Below are 19,171 nucleotides of genomic sequence, written 5' to 3'. Positions count from 1 at the left end.
CCAGGAACAGTTTATAATCTAAATAGACAAAGTGTGGAGGAGAAACAGAGGGGTAAAGTGAATTAACCAAAATCAGCCAGTAAGTCAGTGGCAGAAATAGAACCCAGATCTCTTAACACGCCATATAGTGCCCTACCCACTAGACCCCAATAATATGCGTAGTTAATCACAATTCACTCTGCTGGTCAAAGATGCAAATGTACAATCTTCACAACTGTTCACTAAAAAGACTGCATGTTTATTTAAAATGAAATCTCAGCTACTTCTCAAATAGAATTTAGGATTTGCATCCTTTCTTCAGCTCAGTTATCAATTAATTGAATGGAAGGCATAAGACTATCAGCAGCATTAACTAACCTTAAAAAAGAAGACAATTAGTGCTCTACTTTTAAGCTCTGGGATTTGAAGGGCTACAGTATCTCACACCAGGATTCACAAGTATTTAAACATAAGGTAGTCTGCAGAAAATTGAAAGTAAAATAAACCCCACAAACAAACCAAAGGAATAAAATCTGGTAGTAATATGTTAGCATTCATGATCACTTTTGGACAAAACTGTCACCATCTCTAACCTCTAGGTTCTCTCATTTCGCAAAAGCAGGATAAAAATGAATGGAAATATATTTCATTGACATTATGGCTTGCTGCAGGCTAAAGCTGAAATGTGTTAACAGTGTCATTTTAAACCTTATTCTAAAACTCCTTGGTATTGCCATAAGAACTGAAGAATTGTGGTGGAGTCCCTTCATCCACAATTTCCCTGATGAAGTTATAACAGTAAGATGATATAACTAACATTAACCAAAATGAAATTCCATGATTTTTAATCTTTACCATAGTAACATCAAGTACAGTACCTCTTGAGTGCCCTGATTTCATAGGTATGTTCTATAGTAAGTTTCTGACCCATTACTATACATCTGGAAGTAAAAAAAAAAAAAATCTCAGTGAAGGAGAAAATTATACCCATTGCCATATCTGGGCAACCTCTCTGAAGTCCCACTAGTATAACTGAGACAAAAAATGGTCCCAAGTCCTGTTTTTCATTGCCCTGATGTTGGGCTAAAGACTTTTTCAGGTGGGTCTCTAACAGTGACATCTCATGTCTGCATAGCCCAATTAGATTCCTAATTCTACAACCTTTTAAAAGGGGAAGGTAATGTTTGCAAAGATGTCAGACTGACATGGGACTAACTTGGTGACTTTGCACCTTTTTGACATAAATGTAAAGAAGATTGTTTACATGAAGTAATACTGGACTCTGGCATAGCAGCAAGCTGCACTAAGCATCACTGGGCTATAGAAGAGACTTTTATTCACTGAAGGATATCTTCAATTCAGACATTTCATCTGTGAAGTTTTTGCTAAGGCTGGAAGAGGAGTGAAAGATGCAGTTCCAAGACTGGGGGAGAACCTCTCAATGAGCCTGTCAAAAATATAAAGGGAAGGGTAACCACCTTTCTGTATACAGAACTATAAAATCTCTCCTGCCCAGAGGCAAAACCCTTTCACCTGTAAAGGGTTAAGAAGCTAAGGTAACCTAGCTGGCACCTGACCAAAATGACCAATGAGGAGACAAGATACTTTCAAAGCTGGAGGGTGGGGGGAGAAACAAAGGGTCTGTCTGTGTGATGCTTTTGCTGGGAACAGATCAGAAATGCAGCTCAGAACTCCTGTAAAAAGTTAGTAAGTAATCTAGCTAGAAATGCATTAGATTTTCTTTTGTTCAATGGCTGGTAAAATAGGCTGTGCTGAATGGAATGTATATTCCTGCTTTTGTGTCTTTTTGTAACATAAGGTTTTGCCTAGAGGGATTCTCTAGGTTTTGAATCTGATTACCCTGTAAGGTATTTACCATCCTGATTTTACAGAGGTGATTCTTTTACCTTTTCTTTAATTAAAACTCTTCTTTTAAGAACTGATTGTTTTTTCATTGTTCTTAAGATCCAAGGGTTTGGGTCTGTGTTCACCTGTACAAATTGGTGAGGATTTTTATCAAGCCTTCCCCAGGAAAGGGGGTGTAGGGCTTGGGGGGATATTTTGGGGGGGAAAGACGTCTCCAAGTGGGCTCTTTCCCTGTTCTTTGTTTAACACGCTTGGTGGTGACAGCATAGGCTTCAAGGACAAGGCAAAGTTTGTACCTTGAGGAAGGTTTTAACCTAAGCTGGTAAGAACAAGCTTAGGGGGTCTTTCATGCAGGTCCCCACATCTGTACCCTAGAGTTCAGAGTGGGGAAGGAACCTTGACAGAGCCAGATCCAGAAGCTGATTAAGGGCCCTCAATTGCAACTGAAGTGAATGGGAGTTAGGCCCTCAGCACTTCCCATGAGGTGGTCCACACCTTGTAGATGGAAAAAGGTACATTAAGGGCTAAATTCTATCCTCAGCTATACCTGTGCTACCCCACTGAAATTTATGGGGTAGCTGGAGTGTCACTGGGGTCAGAGTTCAGCCATAAATATCTAGAGAGGAAAGGGATTTGCCAAGCCAATGTTATAGCATCCTTTGAAGGCAATCCATGGTGCCAGAGAAGCGTAGGTTTTGGAAGCAGCTGCTTTCCCATTTTACTATGAGGGAGAGATTGCAAGAAAATTAGCTGTAAAGTAGAGGAAGAACTGAATTTTTTTTTAAAGGATAAGATGGAAAACCCCAGAAAGGTAACAAAATAAAGTGCACACTTCAATCAAATGCCTTTAAACATACTCAGCTTGCAAGCCTTCAATAGTGAATTCAGAACCCTCTTTAACAATGCTGAAAAGAAAAACATTCAATATTAACAAAGTGATCTGAATAAAATCAGCTCAAGGGGTAGAGCAACATTCAAGTATCATGAGAGCAAAACTGAAAACAAAAAGCTCTCTTACCTGTATCTCTGCTTTGGAGATTGTTTCTCAGCTGATTTGAAAACATGTCCAATATAATACAAAGGAAAGAATAAAAAGTTCCAGTTTGTTGCAAACCATGTCAGAGTAAAGGGTGCATCAAATTTCGTAAAGGTCAATTTTGCTAGCTGGGTTGAACCTGACCAGGAGGAGCAGACACCCAGGACCACTGCCACTCCCCAGAAAAATTTCTTGAGTTGGGTGACTGAACATTTCCAACAGCAACGATTTCCCCTTCCACTGCCTTCCACCCCAGCCTGCATCTGTGCTTCTGGTGGGGCTGGAGATTCCTGGGAGTGCTCATCCCCTGAAGAGATGAAAACACAAGAATTAATAAAGAATTCTACACAGCATTTTACTTTCCAAGAACCAAATCCATTTGGAGTCAAAGGGAGTTTTACCATCAACTTCAATTAAATAAGGATCTTGCCACAAATACGTAGTTCACTTCATGTCACACTAAAGCACCTAGCACATTTTGGGGACAATTGCACTCTAATAATAATTATCATCTCGACAGTTAGAAGTGGGCAAAATGAAAAGTGAAATTACATGCTGTTCTGCAGTCATTACGTTAGAAGATTTTCAAATATAATATGAACTCTGCTATGACATGCAAATGAATGAATGCTGTGCTGTTTAGCTTTATGAAAGAGCAATGGGAATAACAGCAACAGTCACAATCAGTACTGTCTTGGGAGTTTTAGAACTGCATATTTTATGCAACATGGTGTTTCTTTTTAAAGAGGGGAGAGGAAAATTTATTTATTCTTTCAATTACACTGGCGTTTCTCTGGAGTAACGGGAATGGGCTAATGTTGGGGGTGTGGCTGGAGCACTGCTGAACTCCAGTAATCCCTGGCTGCTGAAATAGCCCTTTGGGGGGCTGTTACCAGCTGGTGAAATTTAGAGCAGCCTTTGGGATTCTCTAAATTGCACTAGGGACTAGGCCAGCTTAGTCTGCACCTCCTTGAGTCCTGTACCAATCAGGGTTGAGCCAGACCTGAGGAACAAGCTCAGCAATTTCAAATTTACACCAGTGTAACTCCAATCAAAATTTGGCCCAGAGAGCCCAGTTTTCAAGCATTGGTATCTTAACAGAATGTGGAAATTCCATTATTTGGCTGCTTGAATCTGCATGCAGGCATTTAAATTGAGTAATTGGGCACCTATGTGCCCATCTGAGTGATCAGTTATAACACTGCAGTAGGCAAATTACGTAGCTACATTTGAAAACTGGGCCACCATTTTATTCTTTGCCTCAAAGTAGCTGAATGACAGCTAGTATATCTTCTCTATTATCAGCTGTGACACTGACAGATTGGTCAATTTGTGTGTGACCCAAAACAACTTAACAGGAGGCACTGAAATGGTAAACATGGCCATGCCTTGTAGATCGTTCTCAAAGCCATGTATGTAGACTAGAATCTTTAATATGTTTGCCTGTATTGTTTGTTAGAGAATCAAAGTGTAGATGCAGTGGGTTTGTGTTTACCTATATCTTGTTAGAAGTTAACAATGTAACCAGATTAGTCTGTAGATACTAATTCCCTTTCCTGTCTTAATTGCATGTGGATGGGTCAATTAACCTTAAGATCAAAGATGTAGGATACTGTAGAAAATGACATTATTTACATTTGTTTTCAGCTTGATTGTCTATGCCATAATGAACTGCCTTTACAATTTGAATGGTTAATTGCCTTATGTTAATTAATACAATTAGTTACCTGTGTATGCATAAGAAACTGGAGATTAACTTCAAAGCAAAGAGCCTGCTGTGGCAATTGCTGTCAAGAAGCTTATCCAATGGCCTCGACTATAAAGGAAGCTTTGGGCCTGATCCTTTTTATTTCAGACCTGCTTAAACTTTAACAGGGAAAGTCTAAGCCACAAGACTGAGATCTCCAGGATTTCTTTGGATTTACCCTGGAATTCTCATGGAAGAATTTGAACAAACTGCACGTGGACTGTAACCTTTTAAATTGATTCCAGACAGACTTTTGCAAATCAGCAGCCTCACCATCTCTGCTATGAAATTAATCTAAGAACTTTACACACATTTGTATGTATTTTGATCTCTTAACTATACGTAAATCTTTCTTTTTTCTTTTATTAATAAACCTTATATTTACTTAATAAGGATTGGCTGTAAGCATGTACTTGGGTGAGATTTGAAATATTCATTGACCTAGTGGGCAATGTGGTTGCTGCGTTGGGATTGGTAGAACTTTAAATATGGTGAATAAGGCTTTCAATAACCCCTCACTATGTTAGACTTCTCTGCCTGGATGGAAGCCAAAGGTTGGATTGCTTAAAGGGGACGGTAGTTTGGCTTCTTGGTAGCCAGTGTGGTATTACAGAAGCTATTTGGTTACTGGCTTGGTGAATCTAATTAATTATAGAATAAACCACCAGTTCTGAGAATTGTCTGCCCTATTCCTTGCAGTTTGCCCTGAGTAAGCATTCTTAGTGTGGCCCCTCCAGGCACCATGTTCACACCAGCAGATACTGTACTTTTACCATCTGAACTAAAGACCAATCCTATATGCTGATGAATGCCTTCAACTCCTGTTAAAATCAGTGGGCATTCATGGTCCTGCTCCCTGAAGGACCAAGCCCCTAAGGAGCTTTCTGATGGCTGTCTAAAGTAATTCAAAGCTCTGTTTAAGACTAAATTAGTCACCTGCATGTGATGCAGCTATGCAGTGTTTTCATTTTAAAAGCTAATTTCTTTAAGGTATGCTAGTCCATTCATTTTGAACACAAACACAGTGCTAATTAATGCTGAGGGGCTGGAACCTAGAAAGCTTCAAATACATTCACAGGTCATTTAATACACTGAAAAGTGGAAACCCAAAGGTTTTCACATTGCTGCACTGCATTTGCAGGCTAGAATTAGCATCAAGAACAATAGTTCTGTATCATTACGCAATTTAAAGCCAGGTTATGGGACATTCACACGCAAATTTTTTTACTGAAGAGATCATGCAATCCGTATGGTGAACTGTTATGTCTCTTTAGAGTTTTACACTGTGACTTGGGTGTTTACTGATATAAGCTAATGCGTGTGTAAGCCAATACACATGTAGACCAAAGGTTTTCTCCAACAGCACACTCTGTGTTGCTACTTAATAATTTAAAAAAAAAAATGATGTACATGATATGAGGTAACTATATCATCTAATAAAACTATTTTGATGCAGAAAAAAAACAAAAAATAACTCTCTCCCTTCCCTCGACTAAGCACAATGTTTTCAAAACTTTGTGTATCAGTTGCATATCTAGATATCAAAAAATGGGGTCATACATGAGTATATAGGAGCAAGGATATTTACGTGGATATGCAGTTATATAAGGTTTTTCTGAACGGTTTTAAAATGTTCACACAGAAGTAGGGAAAAGAGAGTGCTAATCTCTTCAGTCATGAGGACTAGTACGTTGGCCAGAGGGCCGCACGACTGACCACCCCCATACCTGCTGCCCTGGCCCCACCCCCACTCCATGCCTTCCATGAGGCTCCGCTCCGCCCCACCTCTTCCCACCCTTTCCCTGCCCCCATTTCAACCCCTTCTCCGCAGGAACCGCGGCCAATGGGAGCTTCGGGGGAGATAACTAGAGGAGTGGCCAGGGCAACACACAGACCCCTGTACCACACACACACACCCCCGGCGTGGAGCAAGGGCAGGGCAGGCAGGCAGGGAGCTGCCTGGCCCCCGGTGCATGCCGGGCCGGAGCTGCTCTAGGTAAACGCTGTGGGGGGGTGGGATGGGAGCGCCGCGGAGAGCTGGCGGGCCGCAGAAAATAACCCCACGGGCCGCCACGTGTTTGAGACCCCTGTACCAGTGCTAGCTTTGATCTAGCTAGCTTGTTAACAATAACAGAGTTATTGGATGGGCTATTACCAGCAGGAGAGTGAGTTTGTGTGGAGGGGAGCGGAGGGTGAGAAAACCTGGATTTGTGCTGGAAATGGCCCAACTTGATGATCACTTTAGATAAGCTATTACCAGCAGGACAGTGGGGCGGGAGGAGGTATTGTTTCATGGTCTCTGTGTGTGTATATAATGTCTTCTGCAGTTTCCACGGTATGCATCCGATGAAGTGAGCTGTAGCTCACGAAAGCTCATGCTCAAATAAATTGGTTAGTCTCTAAGGTGCCACAAGTACTCCTTTTCTTTTTGCGAATACAGACTAACATGGCTGTTACTCTGAAACAATAACAGTGAAGCTCCGACAACAGGGTTTAGCATTTGAGTACATACCCAGGTCCTGGGAAGGGTTGTTCAGCCCATGCTGCCACTGCTTCACTGCTATTGTTATTTGAGCTAACTACATAGCTAGCTTGGGAATATTCAGGGATGTCCCTAGGCATACACTGAATATGCAGCTGAGTAGGGCACCATGAAATTTGAGGCACCAAATTGCCCCAAATTTCATGGTGCCCTCAGCAGCTGCATGCTGCATATGCGGCAGCACGAGCTCCAGTGACCAGCCCTATCCCCCGGCCGGCTGTGCCCACTGCATGATGCTCAAGGGCATAAACATAGGTCAGCCCACACAATAGTTCCATTGTGGGGAACTAGCCTCTACTGCCCCCGTTTGCGCCACCCCTGCCAGGGACCGAATTGTCTTCTCAGCCCTATTATTTTAATGCACACATTCCTGAGTCAACCGCCCAATTAGTTGCCTTATATGGAAATATCAGCATCTTTAAGATACATTCCATGGCAATTACAACCTGTAAAAGAGAGCAAAATTTTGCACTTTACATCTAATTCATAGGCAAAATGACTCATCTGTATGCACTTAGACCTATGTGTTAAATACACCAACAGAGGTGTTCAAACTGCACAAATGCAGTGAAAGACAATACTGTGTGTATCACTTTACTTTGAAAATGATCTCACAGATCAGGGTTTGAATTTCTAAGGATGCTTGTACCTTGGACCATCTAATTTGCATGCTGGATGGAGGAAAACTTATTCCAGTCAAAATGAGCTACATAATGTTGGAGAAAGAGTCCTGTGCCTCCCTTCAAAAAGTCTTTTCTAGCTTACCCTATTGCCTAAGAGTTCTGCATTGTGGTGTCTTTTAATTAGTCTGTAAGAAAAACTGCACCACCCATCTTTGATTTCCTATATTCATGGAGGGCTAGGTTATACAGGTACAGCCATCAATTGGGGAAGTTGCACTGCCCTTGAGAGAGACCCAGCGACATTCTCCCAGAATCAGATCGTCTCCTGGAGCTTCACATGGTGTACAGGAGTATACAAACTGCAACACCTTTTTAAAGTGTTCAGAGATCAGCTCCTGGTGAGACCAGCCAGTTGTATTAGCTGGCATGTATGATAGGTGGAGCTACAGCTTTGCTTACCTTCTCCCCTCCCTGCCTCCCTACGGAAATGTCTCTGGAGAGCAGTCCCTGGAGTGGAGTGCATTTCTGGACAGTTCCTGTGCAAATGCACAAGGGGGAGGAGAGGCTCCTTACTCCCTTTCCACCAGTGCACATCAGCATACGGGTCAGTTAGAATCTAGCTCTGCATCTGTATCATACCAACAAAGTGACTTTTATATTTGCTAATGTAGTACATTAAAGAAATTCTATTTTCTGATCTCTAGATTTCCAGTATTTATGCTCCCTTTGCTCCTTCCCAGCAGGCTGAAGTATACACTAGGGGCATCTGGCCGGAAGCAATCAATCGTGATATCAGGACAAAGGAAAAACACTTATTAAGGGGCATCCTGTGAAGAAGGGACTACATTCCTTATCATGGTTTGTGTCACAGAAAACCATAAATGCCAAAGGGGCAACAGAACTAAGGTATTATATTTCATCAGTGAAATACTGATTAATGTATTATAATTTTTAAAAATAGCAAAATATTCCATTATACAAAATAATAGCAAAATATTGTGTATTACATGAGATGAATTTCTAAATAGGAAACATTAGGTAAAAACAAACTTTCAATTGCAAAAAATTAGCCTAAGATGTATTAAGTTTTCCTTTCTATCTTTACATATTCCCTCTATTAAACATTCAGAAAATATTTCCTGAAAAATATATATTCTAATTTGTTAGGGGAAACAGAGTTGATAAATTATCAGTTCCAAACTGAAACAGCTTGGAAAGATATACTAAAAAGGGTCTGTTTAATTTATTCCCAAGGCACCCGCTTAAAACTTCTTTTCAAACCACTGAAACAGTCATCATTAAGACACTATACTCCACTGTGAATTTCGATGGTTTTTTCACCTGGTACTGTCCTTTTTACTTTTAATCACCAAGTGAATTAAGAGTCCAGAATTAATAAGGAAGGTACCAATTACTTCATCATCACAGTATAATCATTTCTACATTGTAAGGTGTTTTGTTGTAAGCAGTTTGAAGAATAACGCTAATCAAGAGGGGTGTCATGCACATCATAGCCAGAGAAAACATGTCTGTGATCGTCTGAAATTGATATGTTTTTGTTTTTATTCCTTATTTTTATTCCTGTCTTGGACTGAAGTTGCATAAGAACTCTCAAAAGGATCCTGCAGTCTTTACTGCAGCTAAGAAAGAACCTTGGGGTGAAGTCCTGGCCCCACTGAAGTCAATGGGAGTTTTGACATTGTCTTCAATGGGTTCAGGATTTCACCCCTGGAGTGTGGAAGCAGAGCTTTCATAGAATAAAACTCACCTGACCAAAGACACAGTATTGGGTTCTGGAGCAAATATGTTGCTAGATCTGTGCGGGCTTTCAGTCTGCAGAAAGGTTTAGACATGTTTGTTCTTAGCAATGAAAAAGAGACTGGATTCTCAGCAAGAAACTGTTATGTTGATTAACCAACAGTTTGAGCACCACATAAGCAAGAGAATGTCCTTCTCAAGGAATGGCTTCATCTCTGATGAAGTCTATCCATACATCCAGACATTTATACTGAGCTCACTGCAGGTGTAGGTGAGTTCATGCTGGAAGAGTAGACATGCTTAAAGAATTATTCAAGGACATGAAAACCTTCAAAAATAGGGATAAACTTCTATCTATAGTATCTGTCTGTCTTAGATATTTCTAAAATTCCTATCTGCCTTATTAAACTTGAGACAGAAAATGTTGCTATGAGTGATTCAGTTTATTTAAAGAGTACCTACTCTTAATCCTACAGCCCACTAGTTTCTCACATGTTAAATTTTGACTTCACTTGATTGTTGCTAGTTAAGAAGATAAAAGACTGAATGGCCACTGAAACTGCCCACAACACTTTGCTTATCTGCTACAATTTAGAACACTTGGAGCAGCTGTTGTTTGTCAGCTGGTGGCCAGAGGCTCCCAGAGCCTATGTTGGCTGGCATGCAAGTCCTATGTGATATGGCAGCTAAGAACCCAGCAAAGGACCCTTGTGATCTGCAGGTAGTGGATTTACCAGAAGAACTAGAAAGAAGCTCCACTCTGGCAATCTCAGGAGTCATGCTGCTAGACTTGCCTTAGCAGGAAGTACTCTGCATAGCAAAGAGCACACTTACCTGCAGGGATCCTAGTTTTTGTTTTTATCTCCAATTACTCCTTGCTGTCCTTTCAGAAAAAAGAGAAAGAGAGAGAGACTTCTGTAGATGTTAGAAAGAAATGGCCTTCACTGGTGCAATTACATCCCTCTGTTCCCCATTTGGTTCAGTCAGATGTGTAGGTCAAATTCATGTGTTTTCAGTGCAAAAGACATTCTCTTCTTTGTTGAAAGTTGCACTGTGGAAGATGAGTTGACTATGGAAAAAGCAGACACTGGTGTTTTAAAATATTAGGTTTGGCCTACACAGCTTTTATGTTCTCTGTGGTTGAATTATCCAGCCCAGCCACATTAATTGCATATTCTTATTACAATCTCATATGTGATGACTCATGGGATCGTGTTGGATAATCAGCTGAACATAATCTTTCAGTGCAATGCTGTGGCCAAAAGGGCTAATGCAATCCTTGGATGTATAAACAGGGGAATATTTAATAGGGAGGTTATATTACCTCTGTATTTGGCACTAGAATGCTGCTGGAATACTGTGTCCACTTCTGGTGTCTACAATTCAAGAAGGATGTTGCTAAATTGACAGGGTTCAGAGAACATCAAGAAGAACGATTAAAGGATTAGAAAAGCTGCCTTTTAGTCATAGGCTCAAGGATCTCAATCTATTTAGCTTACCAAAGAGAAGATTAAGAGGTGACTTGATAACAATTTGTAAATATCTACAAGGGGAACAAATATTTAATAATGAGCTCCTCAATCTCTAGCAGAGAAAGGTACAACATGATCTAATGGCTGGAAGCTAGACAAATTCAGATTGGAAATAAGATATAATTTTTTTTAACAGTGTGGGTAATTATCCACTGGAACAATTTACCAAGGGTCATGGTGGATTCTCCATCACTGGCAATTTTTAAATCAAGGCTGGATGTTTTTAAAAAGATGTGCTCTAGGAATGATTTCAGGGAAGTTCTATGGTGATATAGAGCAGGTCAGACCAGATGATCACAGTGGTCCCTCCTTGCCTGGGAATCCATGAATCTATTTGCTGAGTACGTTATCTGGCCAACAACATTAACAGTGATACTGGGCCAGATTTACCTGCATTGCTCCAAGAAGGTAGCAACAGTACCTCGCTGTATCAGCAAAAGCTACTGGGCCCAGTGGAGGAATTCATTTCTCAAGTTGGACAGGCAAGGATTCCAGTATCATTTATGCCAAGGCATAATGGATTTAAGTTCTACTGAGAGCTCCTCAAGAACCTAGCAATAGAAAGGGCATTGAACTGACACATCCCCTGGCTACTCTAGCAAGATCATGTTTCTGGATAGGGCCACATACTTTGGGGGCAGCACTGGCTGCTGGAATGCCCCTGCTGTGGAGGAGGTTGTGAGCAGCATATGGTACAATAATCAATTTCACGTCCTTCCTATTGTCTTTAGCACTATGCCAGCATCTCTGCCAGGAGAAGCCAATGCTAATCCTGGAGTGACTCTGCTCCATTATTTGTAGGATAACTGCTTCTTGTGGAATATTACTTAGGGTCTGATCTGCCATCTGAGAATTTAAGAAGGTGGTCAGATTCTGGGCTAAAGGATGCAGAGTGGTTCTTCTACCAGTACTTCAACTGAAAGAAGGGAGCTGCTTTGGTATATTGCTCTATATCCTCTGCTGAGCCCAACATACAATGTGAAAACAAATCTGCTACATAATTTATGTGCTTTACCAGTATGAAATTGTAGCGTTTCCTTGCTGGTACCATACCAGGCCACTACAGCATTTATGAACCCTATCTCTTCTTTATCATTGACGTCTCTCTAAATGGAGGAATTTGAAGAACTTCCTTGCCATGAAGAGTCCTGCCTAAAAATATTATTTTTAAGCTCCCTAGAGGGGAAAGATGGGGAGACAGCAATTGCTTCTGTAGAAAACTAATACAATATAAACAGGAAGCATCAATAGTAGATTCTGTAGACTGAAGTTTTGATTTTACTAGCCGTGTTCAGAGTTCTAGTGGGAGACATTTTAAAATGAAATCAATTGACTAGCAATCATTTTTAGGCTGTTTGTTTTTTGGGAGTGAACGCTTGAATTAATTCAAGATGCCTAGAACAAAGGTTTTTCAATCAGGGGTACAGATACTCCTGGCGATATGCAAAGGTCTTCCACAGGTATATCAACTCATCTAGATATTTTCCTAGTTTTATAACAGGCTACATAAAAAGCACTAGCGAAGTCAGTACAAACTAACCTTTCATACAATGACTTGTTTAAACTGCTCTATATACTATACACAGACATGTAAATACAATATTTATATTCCAATTGATTTACTTTATAACTATATGGTAAAAATGAAAATATAAACAATTTTTCAGTAATAATGTGCTGTGACACTTTTGTATTTTTGTAAGCAAGTAGTTTTTAAGAGAGCTGAGCCTTGGGGATACACCAGTCAAATCAGACTCCTGAAAGGCGTACAGTAGTCTGGAAAGGTTGAGAGGCACCAGCCTTCTAGAAGATACCCAAGCTGAATCAGGATGTGACTGGGTGAAATTTAATAGCCTGTGATAGACAGGAGGCCAGACTAGATGATCTAATGGTCCTTTCTGGCCTTAAACCCTATAAATCTATTAATCTAAATTAAAACACTTTTTGTTCAAACTGCTTATGTATTCACACATTCATTTGCCTTTAAAAGTGACAAACCATGAAATAATATTCAATAACTATTATCCTCCAGCTTCATAATGCAATAAAGTTTCCACTTTAGCATTACCCAACAGTGTAGTAAGAGATTTCTGTGTATCTATCTGCCCATAGCATAGAAATGGTCCCATTTATATTTCATTTACATGCTATTCATAGCAGATACATTATATGTAATTGGTCCTCACTAGGCCTATAACTTAGGGTTTATTCCCTTAAGACCATTTAGGTAGGACACAGTCATAAAAACCAGTAAAACATGATCAAAATCGAATTTCCAAGGCATGAGCCTATGGCAAGTAGAGAGGTTTGTTTTGAGTCTGTTTAAGAACTATAAGAAAAGGAGGACTTGTAGCACCTTAGAGACTAACCAATTTATTTGAGCATAAGCTTTCATGAGCTACAGCTCACTTCATCGGATGCATACTGTGGAAACTGCATCCGATGAAGTGAGCTGTAGCTCACGAAAGCTTATGCTCAAATAAATTGGTTAGTCTCTAAGGTGCCACAAGTACTCCTTTTCTTTTTGCAAATACAGACTAACACGGCTGTTACTCTGAAACCTGTCTTTAAGGACTATGGAAGTGTTGTGTCACTTGGGAAAGGTGGCAGGTACTGTGTAGCGCAGAAACGGATCACTCCACTGCAACAGGGTCGTGATCACCTGCCCAAAGATATTGTGGTATTAAGAAGGAACACTCTGGGGGGATTGGGAGCCTCAGGCTCTCTACCCCATCCAGTTTCACCGATAGGTTACTGGTTTGAATCCAGTCCCAGTTTCTGAAAGTTGTTACCATCAGTCAGTGACATGTGTGAATGAGTTTGGCAGTTTCAGTTTTGATCACAAACACCACATCAGAGAAACCATTGAAGTTTCAAAATGGAGCCTTCTTCTGAGCAAAAAATTGGTGAGAACTAAAGCAGACATGTTGCAAGTTATTCACTGTACACCCAATCATGTATTCCTTGTGAAGTGAATGGAAATTATGGATGCCCATGGAATTCAGGATTGGCTTCTATGCACATGGTATATTCCCAATTCTGAAAGCATAGACCTTGACAAACATACAAAACCAGAGGCATCTACTACTGGCCCATCTGTTGCTATATGTTTTCTAAAGTACAGGAGCACAAGAAAAGTATTTAAAATGAGCGCCATGCATTTCTCTCTTTTTCACACCTTTATGTCATATGTTTGAAAGCTTTTAAAAATATTAATTCTGTGGTTGAGTTCTTATGAGGCCTGATCCAAAGCCCAATGAAGTCAATGGAAGTCTGGGAAAATCTTTGTATGAGCTTTAGACCAGTCCCGTAGAGCATTGCCAGTCCTACAGTATTTAGCCTCAAGTATATTTGTGCAACAGTTGAGGTAACTCCCTGAAAAAGGAAGTTTGTTATGAAAATCAAGACAGTCACTAAATTAAGGTTTGGCCCATGCACACTGATATCAGTGGAAAGAGTCTTATTGCATCCCAAAGCATCCTTTCGAGAGAAAGGATAGGGAGTTGGTAGTTGCAGAATTTAAGTTTTATTCTTGTCCATGTGACAGATGTGCTGTTGTGAATTTAGGCAAGTTGGTTTTAATTTTGCAATGCCTCAGTTGCCCCATCTGCAAAATGGGAATAAGAGTTACCTACCTGAAAGGGCTTTTGCAAGGATTAATGGTTTTAAGGTGCTTTGAAATCTTTAAATAACAGATGCTATGGAAGTATCATTATTACAGTGATTACCATGTTTTTGCATTTGTGGTGAATTAATTTAACTTGAAAATGTATAACACATTAAAGTCCAAATTCTGGCCTTGATTATGCTTGTGGAAATCCTGAATAATTTCAGTAATGCCAATAGAGTTACTCCACATTTGCACAGGGCAGAATTTGGCCTTAACTTATCTAAACAGAGACAGGCATATGCAACAATTTATAGAAGAGAGATATAACTTGTGATGTAAGCACCTTCTGAACATCACTAGTTGCATTTCCATAGCTTCAGCTAAGCTTCCAGCAAAAGTAAAACAATGTTTTACTGTTAATGAATAAGAATGTAAAAGTTTGAATGATTATAATAAATGTAATTAGAAAGAACTAAATGAGGTATAATTATGTAACATAGAAAGTGTGCAAGGATGTGACTGTGGGTGTGTGTGACTGAGATGCTGCCATCCCTAACTGAGGTAAATAAAGGACAAAATCCTCAGCGGATGTGATTCTGAGTAGCTCCATATATTTATACTTTTCTGCACAATGCTTTTTAGTTAGTCCTTTTCCCTCTCTCTTTCTCTCTCTGCCCACATACACATATATCTGATAAAGTCCTGAAAAGTCCAAGGTTATATTATGTACTGCAAATATAATGATTCACAGCTCTCAGTTTAGAGATGCAATAAAACTGTCAAATGATTTAATAGGTGAAAAAATTATAACTTTTCATATCTATTTCTTGGGAAATTTCCAAAGGAAAGTTAAACTTTAGAGGAAAAGGGCTTGATTCTGAACTCCTTTACACTGAAAGAACTCCACTGACTTCACTGGAGTCCTAATTTACTTGACATGAGATGAACACCAGGTCCAAAATCCGATATAACCAGACAATTATCAAGGACAAAATAAACAGAGATAACAATGGGCCAGAATAATTCCTGAATCTATGCTGACTTAAGCCAGTGTATATCCTTGTGCACAGCTAGACATGGCGGTTGCAGTAGCAGAAAGAAGATACCATTTCTCCTCCAGTATGGGCCCAGAGCTTGGAATTGGGTGGTATCAGTCAAGGAGGGGGAGAGAGGCATGGCTAGGACAGCTGTAGGATGTACTGATAGTGATAGTGCACAGGGAGGCTGTCCTGGAGCTTTTGTCAAAGATGTCCTTCTCTGGAAGACCCCAAGATGGAGGGTAGGAGGAAACACTAGCTGCCCTTCCCTGGGGGTGAATACAGACCATACAGACAGAATAAATTGCACCTCCATGTATCAGCGGAGGTGAAGCTAGCCCACTGGCTAGAGAGACAAAGCATAGCATTAAGATGGCCACTGCATTACAGAAATTGCCTATAAAAAACAGAAAGATGGATACACATAAGCAGTGGACACTGAGCCTATGCTTGGCAGTAGCTATACAAAAAATAAACAGGTGCAGCATCAGACACAGGAGTAAGGCGTATGGTTAATGCTTCTTTGAATGATACGTATATGAAGTGATTGTCTTTCAAAGCGCTGGTACAGCAGGCTCGGTGCATAGTGATGATTCAATCTCTGGGACAATTTGAAATGGCAGTCACGCTTCTGAAAGAGCATAAAGTCCTTATCTCCCTTTTAAAGCAAAGTAGCAACTGTACAGACAGAGAGGGAGGGAATGCTGAAAGGCATTACAGTAATGCATATCAATGAAAGGCTCCACTTGGATGACTAGCGAAAGGCACATTCCCTCAGGCTCTACCAGTTCCAATTCCTCCAAGTAGCTTTGGTGCTGGGCCAGAACAGGGTAATGACTCCTGCTAGCTGAATCAGGGACAAACTTTTTTGTGTGTTGCTATTTCAGAATCAGCCTTGATTCCACTACACAGCTTGTCAAACTTCAGGGCTCTCAGCCTGTGCTAAGGGGAGATTGGCTAGAAAAACGAAGGTGTGGCACACCTTTGCAAAGGTGCAGCAGCAGGGCCGGGTATTGAAGTTTGCCTGCAATATACTTCAGTTCATTTATGTCTAGAACTGTGTTCTGTCTTTTTCATGAGCACTGTAAGCCCACAGTTTGCAAGAAAAGAGGCTCTGTGTCATTGGTAACCATCCCAAGAACTGCCCTGTTGATTAATTTGGTAAGAGAAGGTCTCACACAGAGTTGGTCTATCTCATGAAAAAGACATAAATGGCAAAATTCAGAGTAACAGCCGTGTTAGTCTGTATTCGCAAAAAGAAAAGGAGTACTTGTGGCACCTTAGAGACTAACCAATTTATTTGAGCATAAGCTTTCGTGAGCTACAGCTTATGCTCAGATAAATTGGTTAGTCTCTAAGGTACCACAAGTACTCCTTTTCTTTTTATAAATGGCAAGAGTAACTCCAGATGTTTCCATAAATCTCTGGGCCGTATCCTAAATCATTTAAGTATTTTAAATTTTGCCTTTCCATTGCTTCAACGGAAGCAGAATCAGGCACATAGGAACTAAAGCTGGAAAAAGCCAACGAGGTCAGCTAAGTTCTTGGCAGCTAGTAATATGGTCTCTGAAAGTTGGTACACAGAGCTGACAGGGACAGGCTTGAAAGGATTCAATTTACAGCTCAAGGAAAGAGCAATCAGTTGAAAAACTCTTCCATCAAGAACTGGCCAGGAGATTGGCTACACACTGTCCCCAGGAGGATTACTGCCTGGGAAATAGAGCAACATGTATTCTGAATAAACAGAATCGTCAGCCTTAATGTTGTATGGTCTTGGTTTTTCTTTTTTGCCTTCCATTTACCTATTCCTTTTTTGTTCTCAGTCCATTTCTTCATTTCCCCCTCTTTCTCTCTATCTGTATTTCTACCATTTTCTCTCCTCTCCCCTCTGTTTTTCCTCTTTCAATACTTCTTCTCTTCTTATTTTGCTTTTCCTCCCCACTTCACTGAAGCTCCCCATTTTTATTTCTTCTCCCAGGAGCCCTCTGTCTTTTTCCTCGTTTGAGTGCCTCCGAATCTCAATCCCTATTTCCTTTTTTCTCTCTCCCTCCTTTCTCTGATGGGGCTTTCTCATTACTCCTCTCCCAGTGCCTTTCTCTTCCTTTCCTCCCAGCCACTTTCTCCCAGTGCCATATTGTCTATATTGCTTCCACTTCTTCTTTGTCCTTTCCAACAGTGACTGACCTGCTCCCTCTAGGATCCTCTTTTTCCCTCCATTGACCCTTTTCCTTCCCTGCCCCCTACCATCTCTTCGTTTTCTTTTTGCACATCTTCCCCATACTACTCTCACTCAGCTTCCTTCCTGTGCTCCAGCACCTGACCCACTTATCCCCATTCCTCTGATGCCTACTGCATTCCAGACCATGGCGCCTCATTCTTAGCCCTCGCACATGCCATGCCACACTCCAGGGTCATTTCACCTGGAGCATAACCTCTTCAGGTTTCCCTGGTTGCTTTCCTCTTAAACTGCTGCTTCACTATAGACCACTCTAGACCACAACACCCATAGCCTGGTATCTGCATGACTGCAGGTTTCCCTCTCCTGGTTGCAAATGGCCTCTTGACACCTCTCTGCACTTCTGCTAACCTCAGAGACAATCAGCAGTGCTGAGAGCCATTGAACGGAGCTGTAAACCCTGTACATGACGGAAACCACTTCAAGCCAGGGGGTGCAGCAGCACCCCTGCACCTCTAGTTTCAGTCCATATGGAGCCAATGTGCTTACTGTTTCAGGCCAGCAGAGCACACCAGCTCGACCAGCTCAATTGAAACCATTAAAAAGCTCAACCTGAAAAACTTCCAATGGTTCCGTTCCATCCACATGCTAGTGTTGACAGATTCTGACCAATTACCAACTAAGTGGAAAGTCCAGTGGTTAGGGTGTGAGCCTGGGACTTGAAAAACTGGGGTTTAAGTCCTGGCCCTGCCACTGCCTTCCTGTGTGACCTTGGGGAAGTCCCTTAGTCTCTCCCCATCTGTCAAATGGGATAAGAGCACTGCCCTGCCTCACAGGGGTGTCCTGTGACCAATGCACAGTCAGTCAGTGTGATGATGGTCAGGGGTGCTGGAACAGTGTTTGCACTGGGGGTGCTGAGATCCACTGAACCTAGGTGTAAATCCTGGATATGATGGAAACCACTTGAAGCCAGGTGGTGCTGCAGCACCCCTAATTCCAGCACCGAGGATGGCGGTGGTGTGTCTGAGGGGGAGTCTGCCCAATGCGCGTTAAGGGTTTGGGCTCGGTCAGCTTTAGCTCTGTGCCAGCGCAGCTGAAGGCAGAGTCTGCTTCCTGCTCTCCAAGGCTTCAGAAGAAGGGGGCAGGGGAGTGCTGGCTGGAGGAGGCTCTGGTACAGCCGCGGGAATATCGCAGCAATGCAACACAACGTAGCCTCCAACCAGACCCACCGCCTGCAGGAAAGCGGAGTCGCAGCCCCGCAGCAG

General features: G+C 41.3%; 1 protein-coding gene across 7 annotated transcripts in view; it reads right to left on the bottom strand.

Moving 5' to 3' along the window:
* The window catches only part of SLC35F3 (solute carrier family 35 member F3), a 292,694-nt gene that overhangs the window by 102,428 nt on the left and 171,095 nt on the right, over positions 1 to 19,171 (bottom strand). For 6 of the 7 annotated variants that reach the window (XM_073338111.1, XM_073338108.2, XM_073338116.1 and 3 more), the window contains one exon: positions 2,864 to 3,188. In XM_073338111.1, coding sequence (XP_073194212.1) covers positions 2,864 to 3,188 — 325 coding nt within the window. Of the gene's footprint in view, positions 1 to 2,863; positions 3,189 to 10,385; positions 10,621 to 19,171 lie in introns of all 7 variants that reach the window. The other variant, XM_073338112.1, reaches the window with a different exon arrangement.

This window comes from Lepidochelys kempii, chromosome 3, assembly GCF_965140285.1.
Source record: "Lepidochelys kempii isolate rLepKem1 chromosome 3, rLepKem1.hap1, whole genome shotgun sequence".
Classification (NCBI taxonomy): domain Eukaryota; kingdom Metazoa; phylum Chordata; order Testudines; family Cheloniidae; genus Lepidochelys; species Lepidochelys kempii.
Note: the sequence above shows the minus strand (reverse complement) of the source record. Positions and strands in the feature narration are given on the sequence as shown.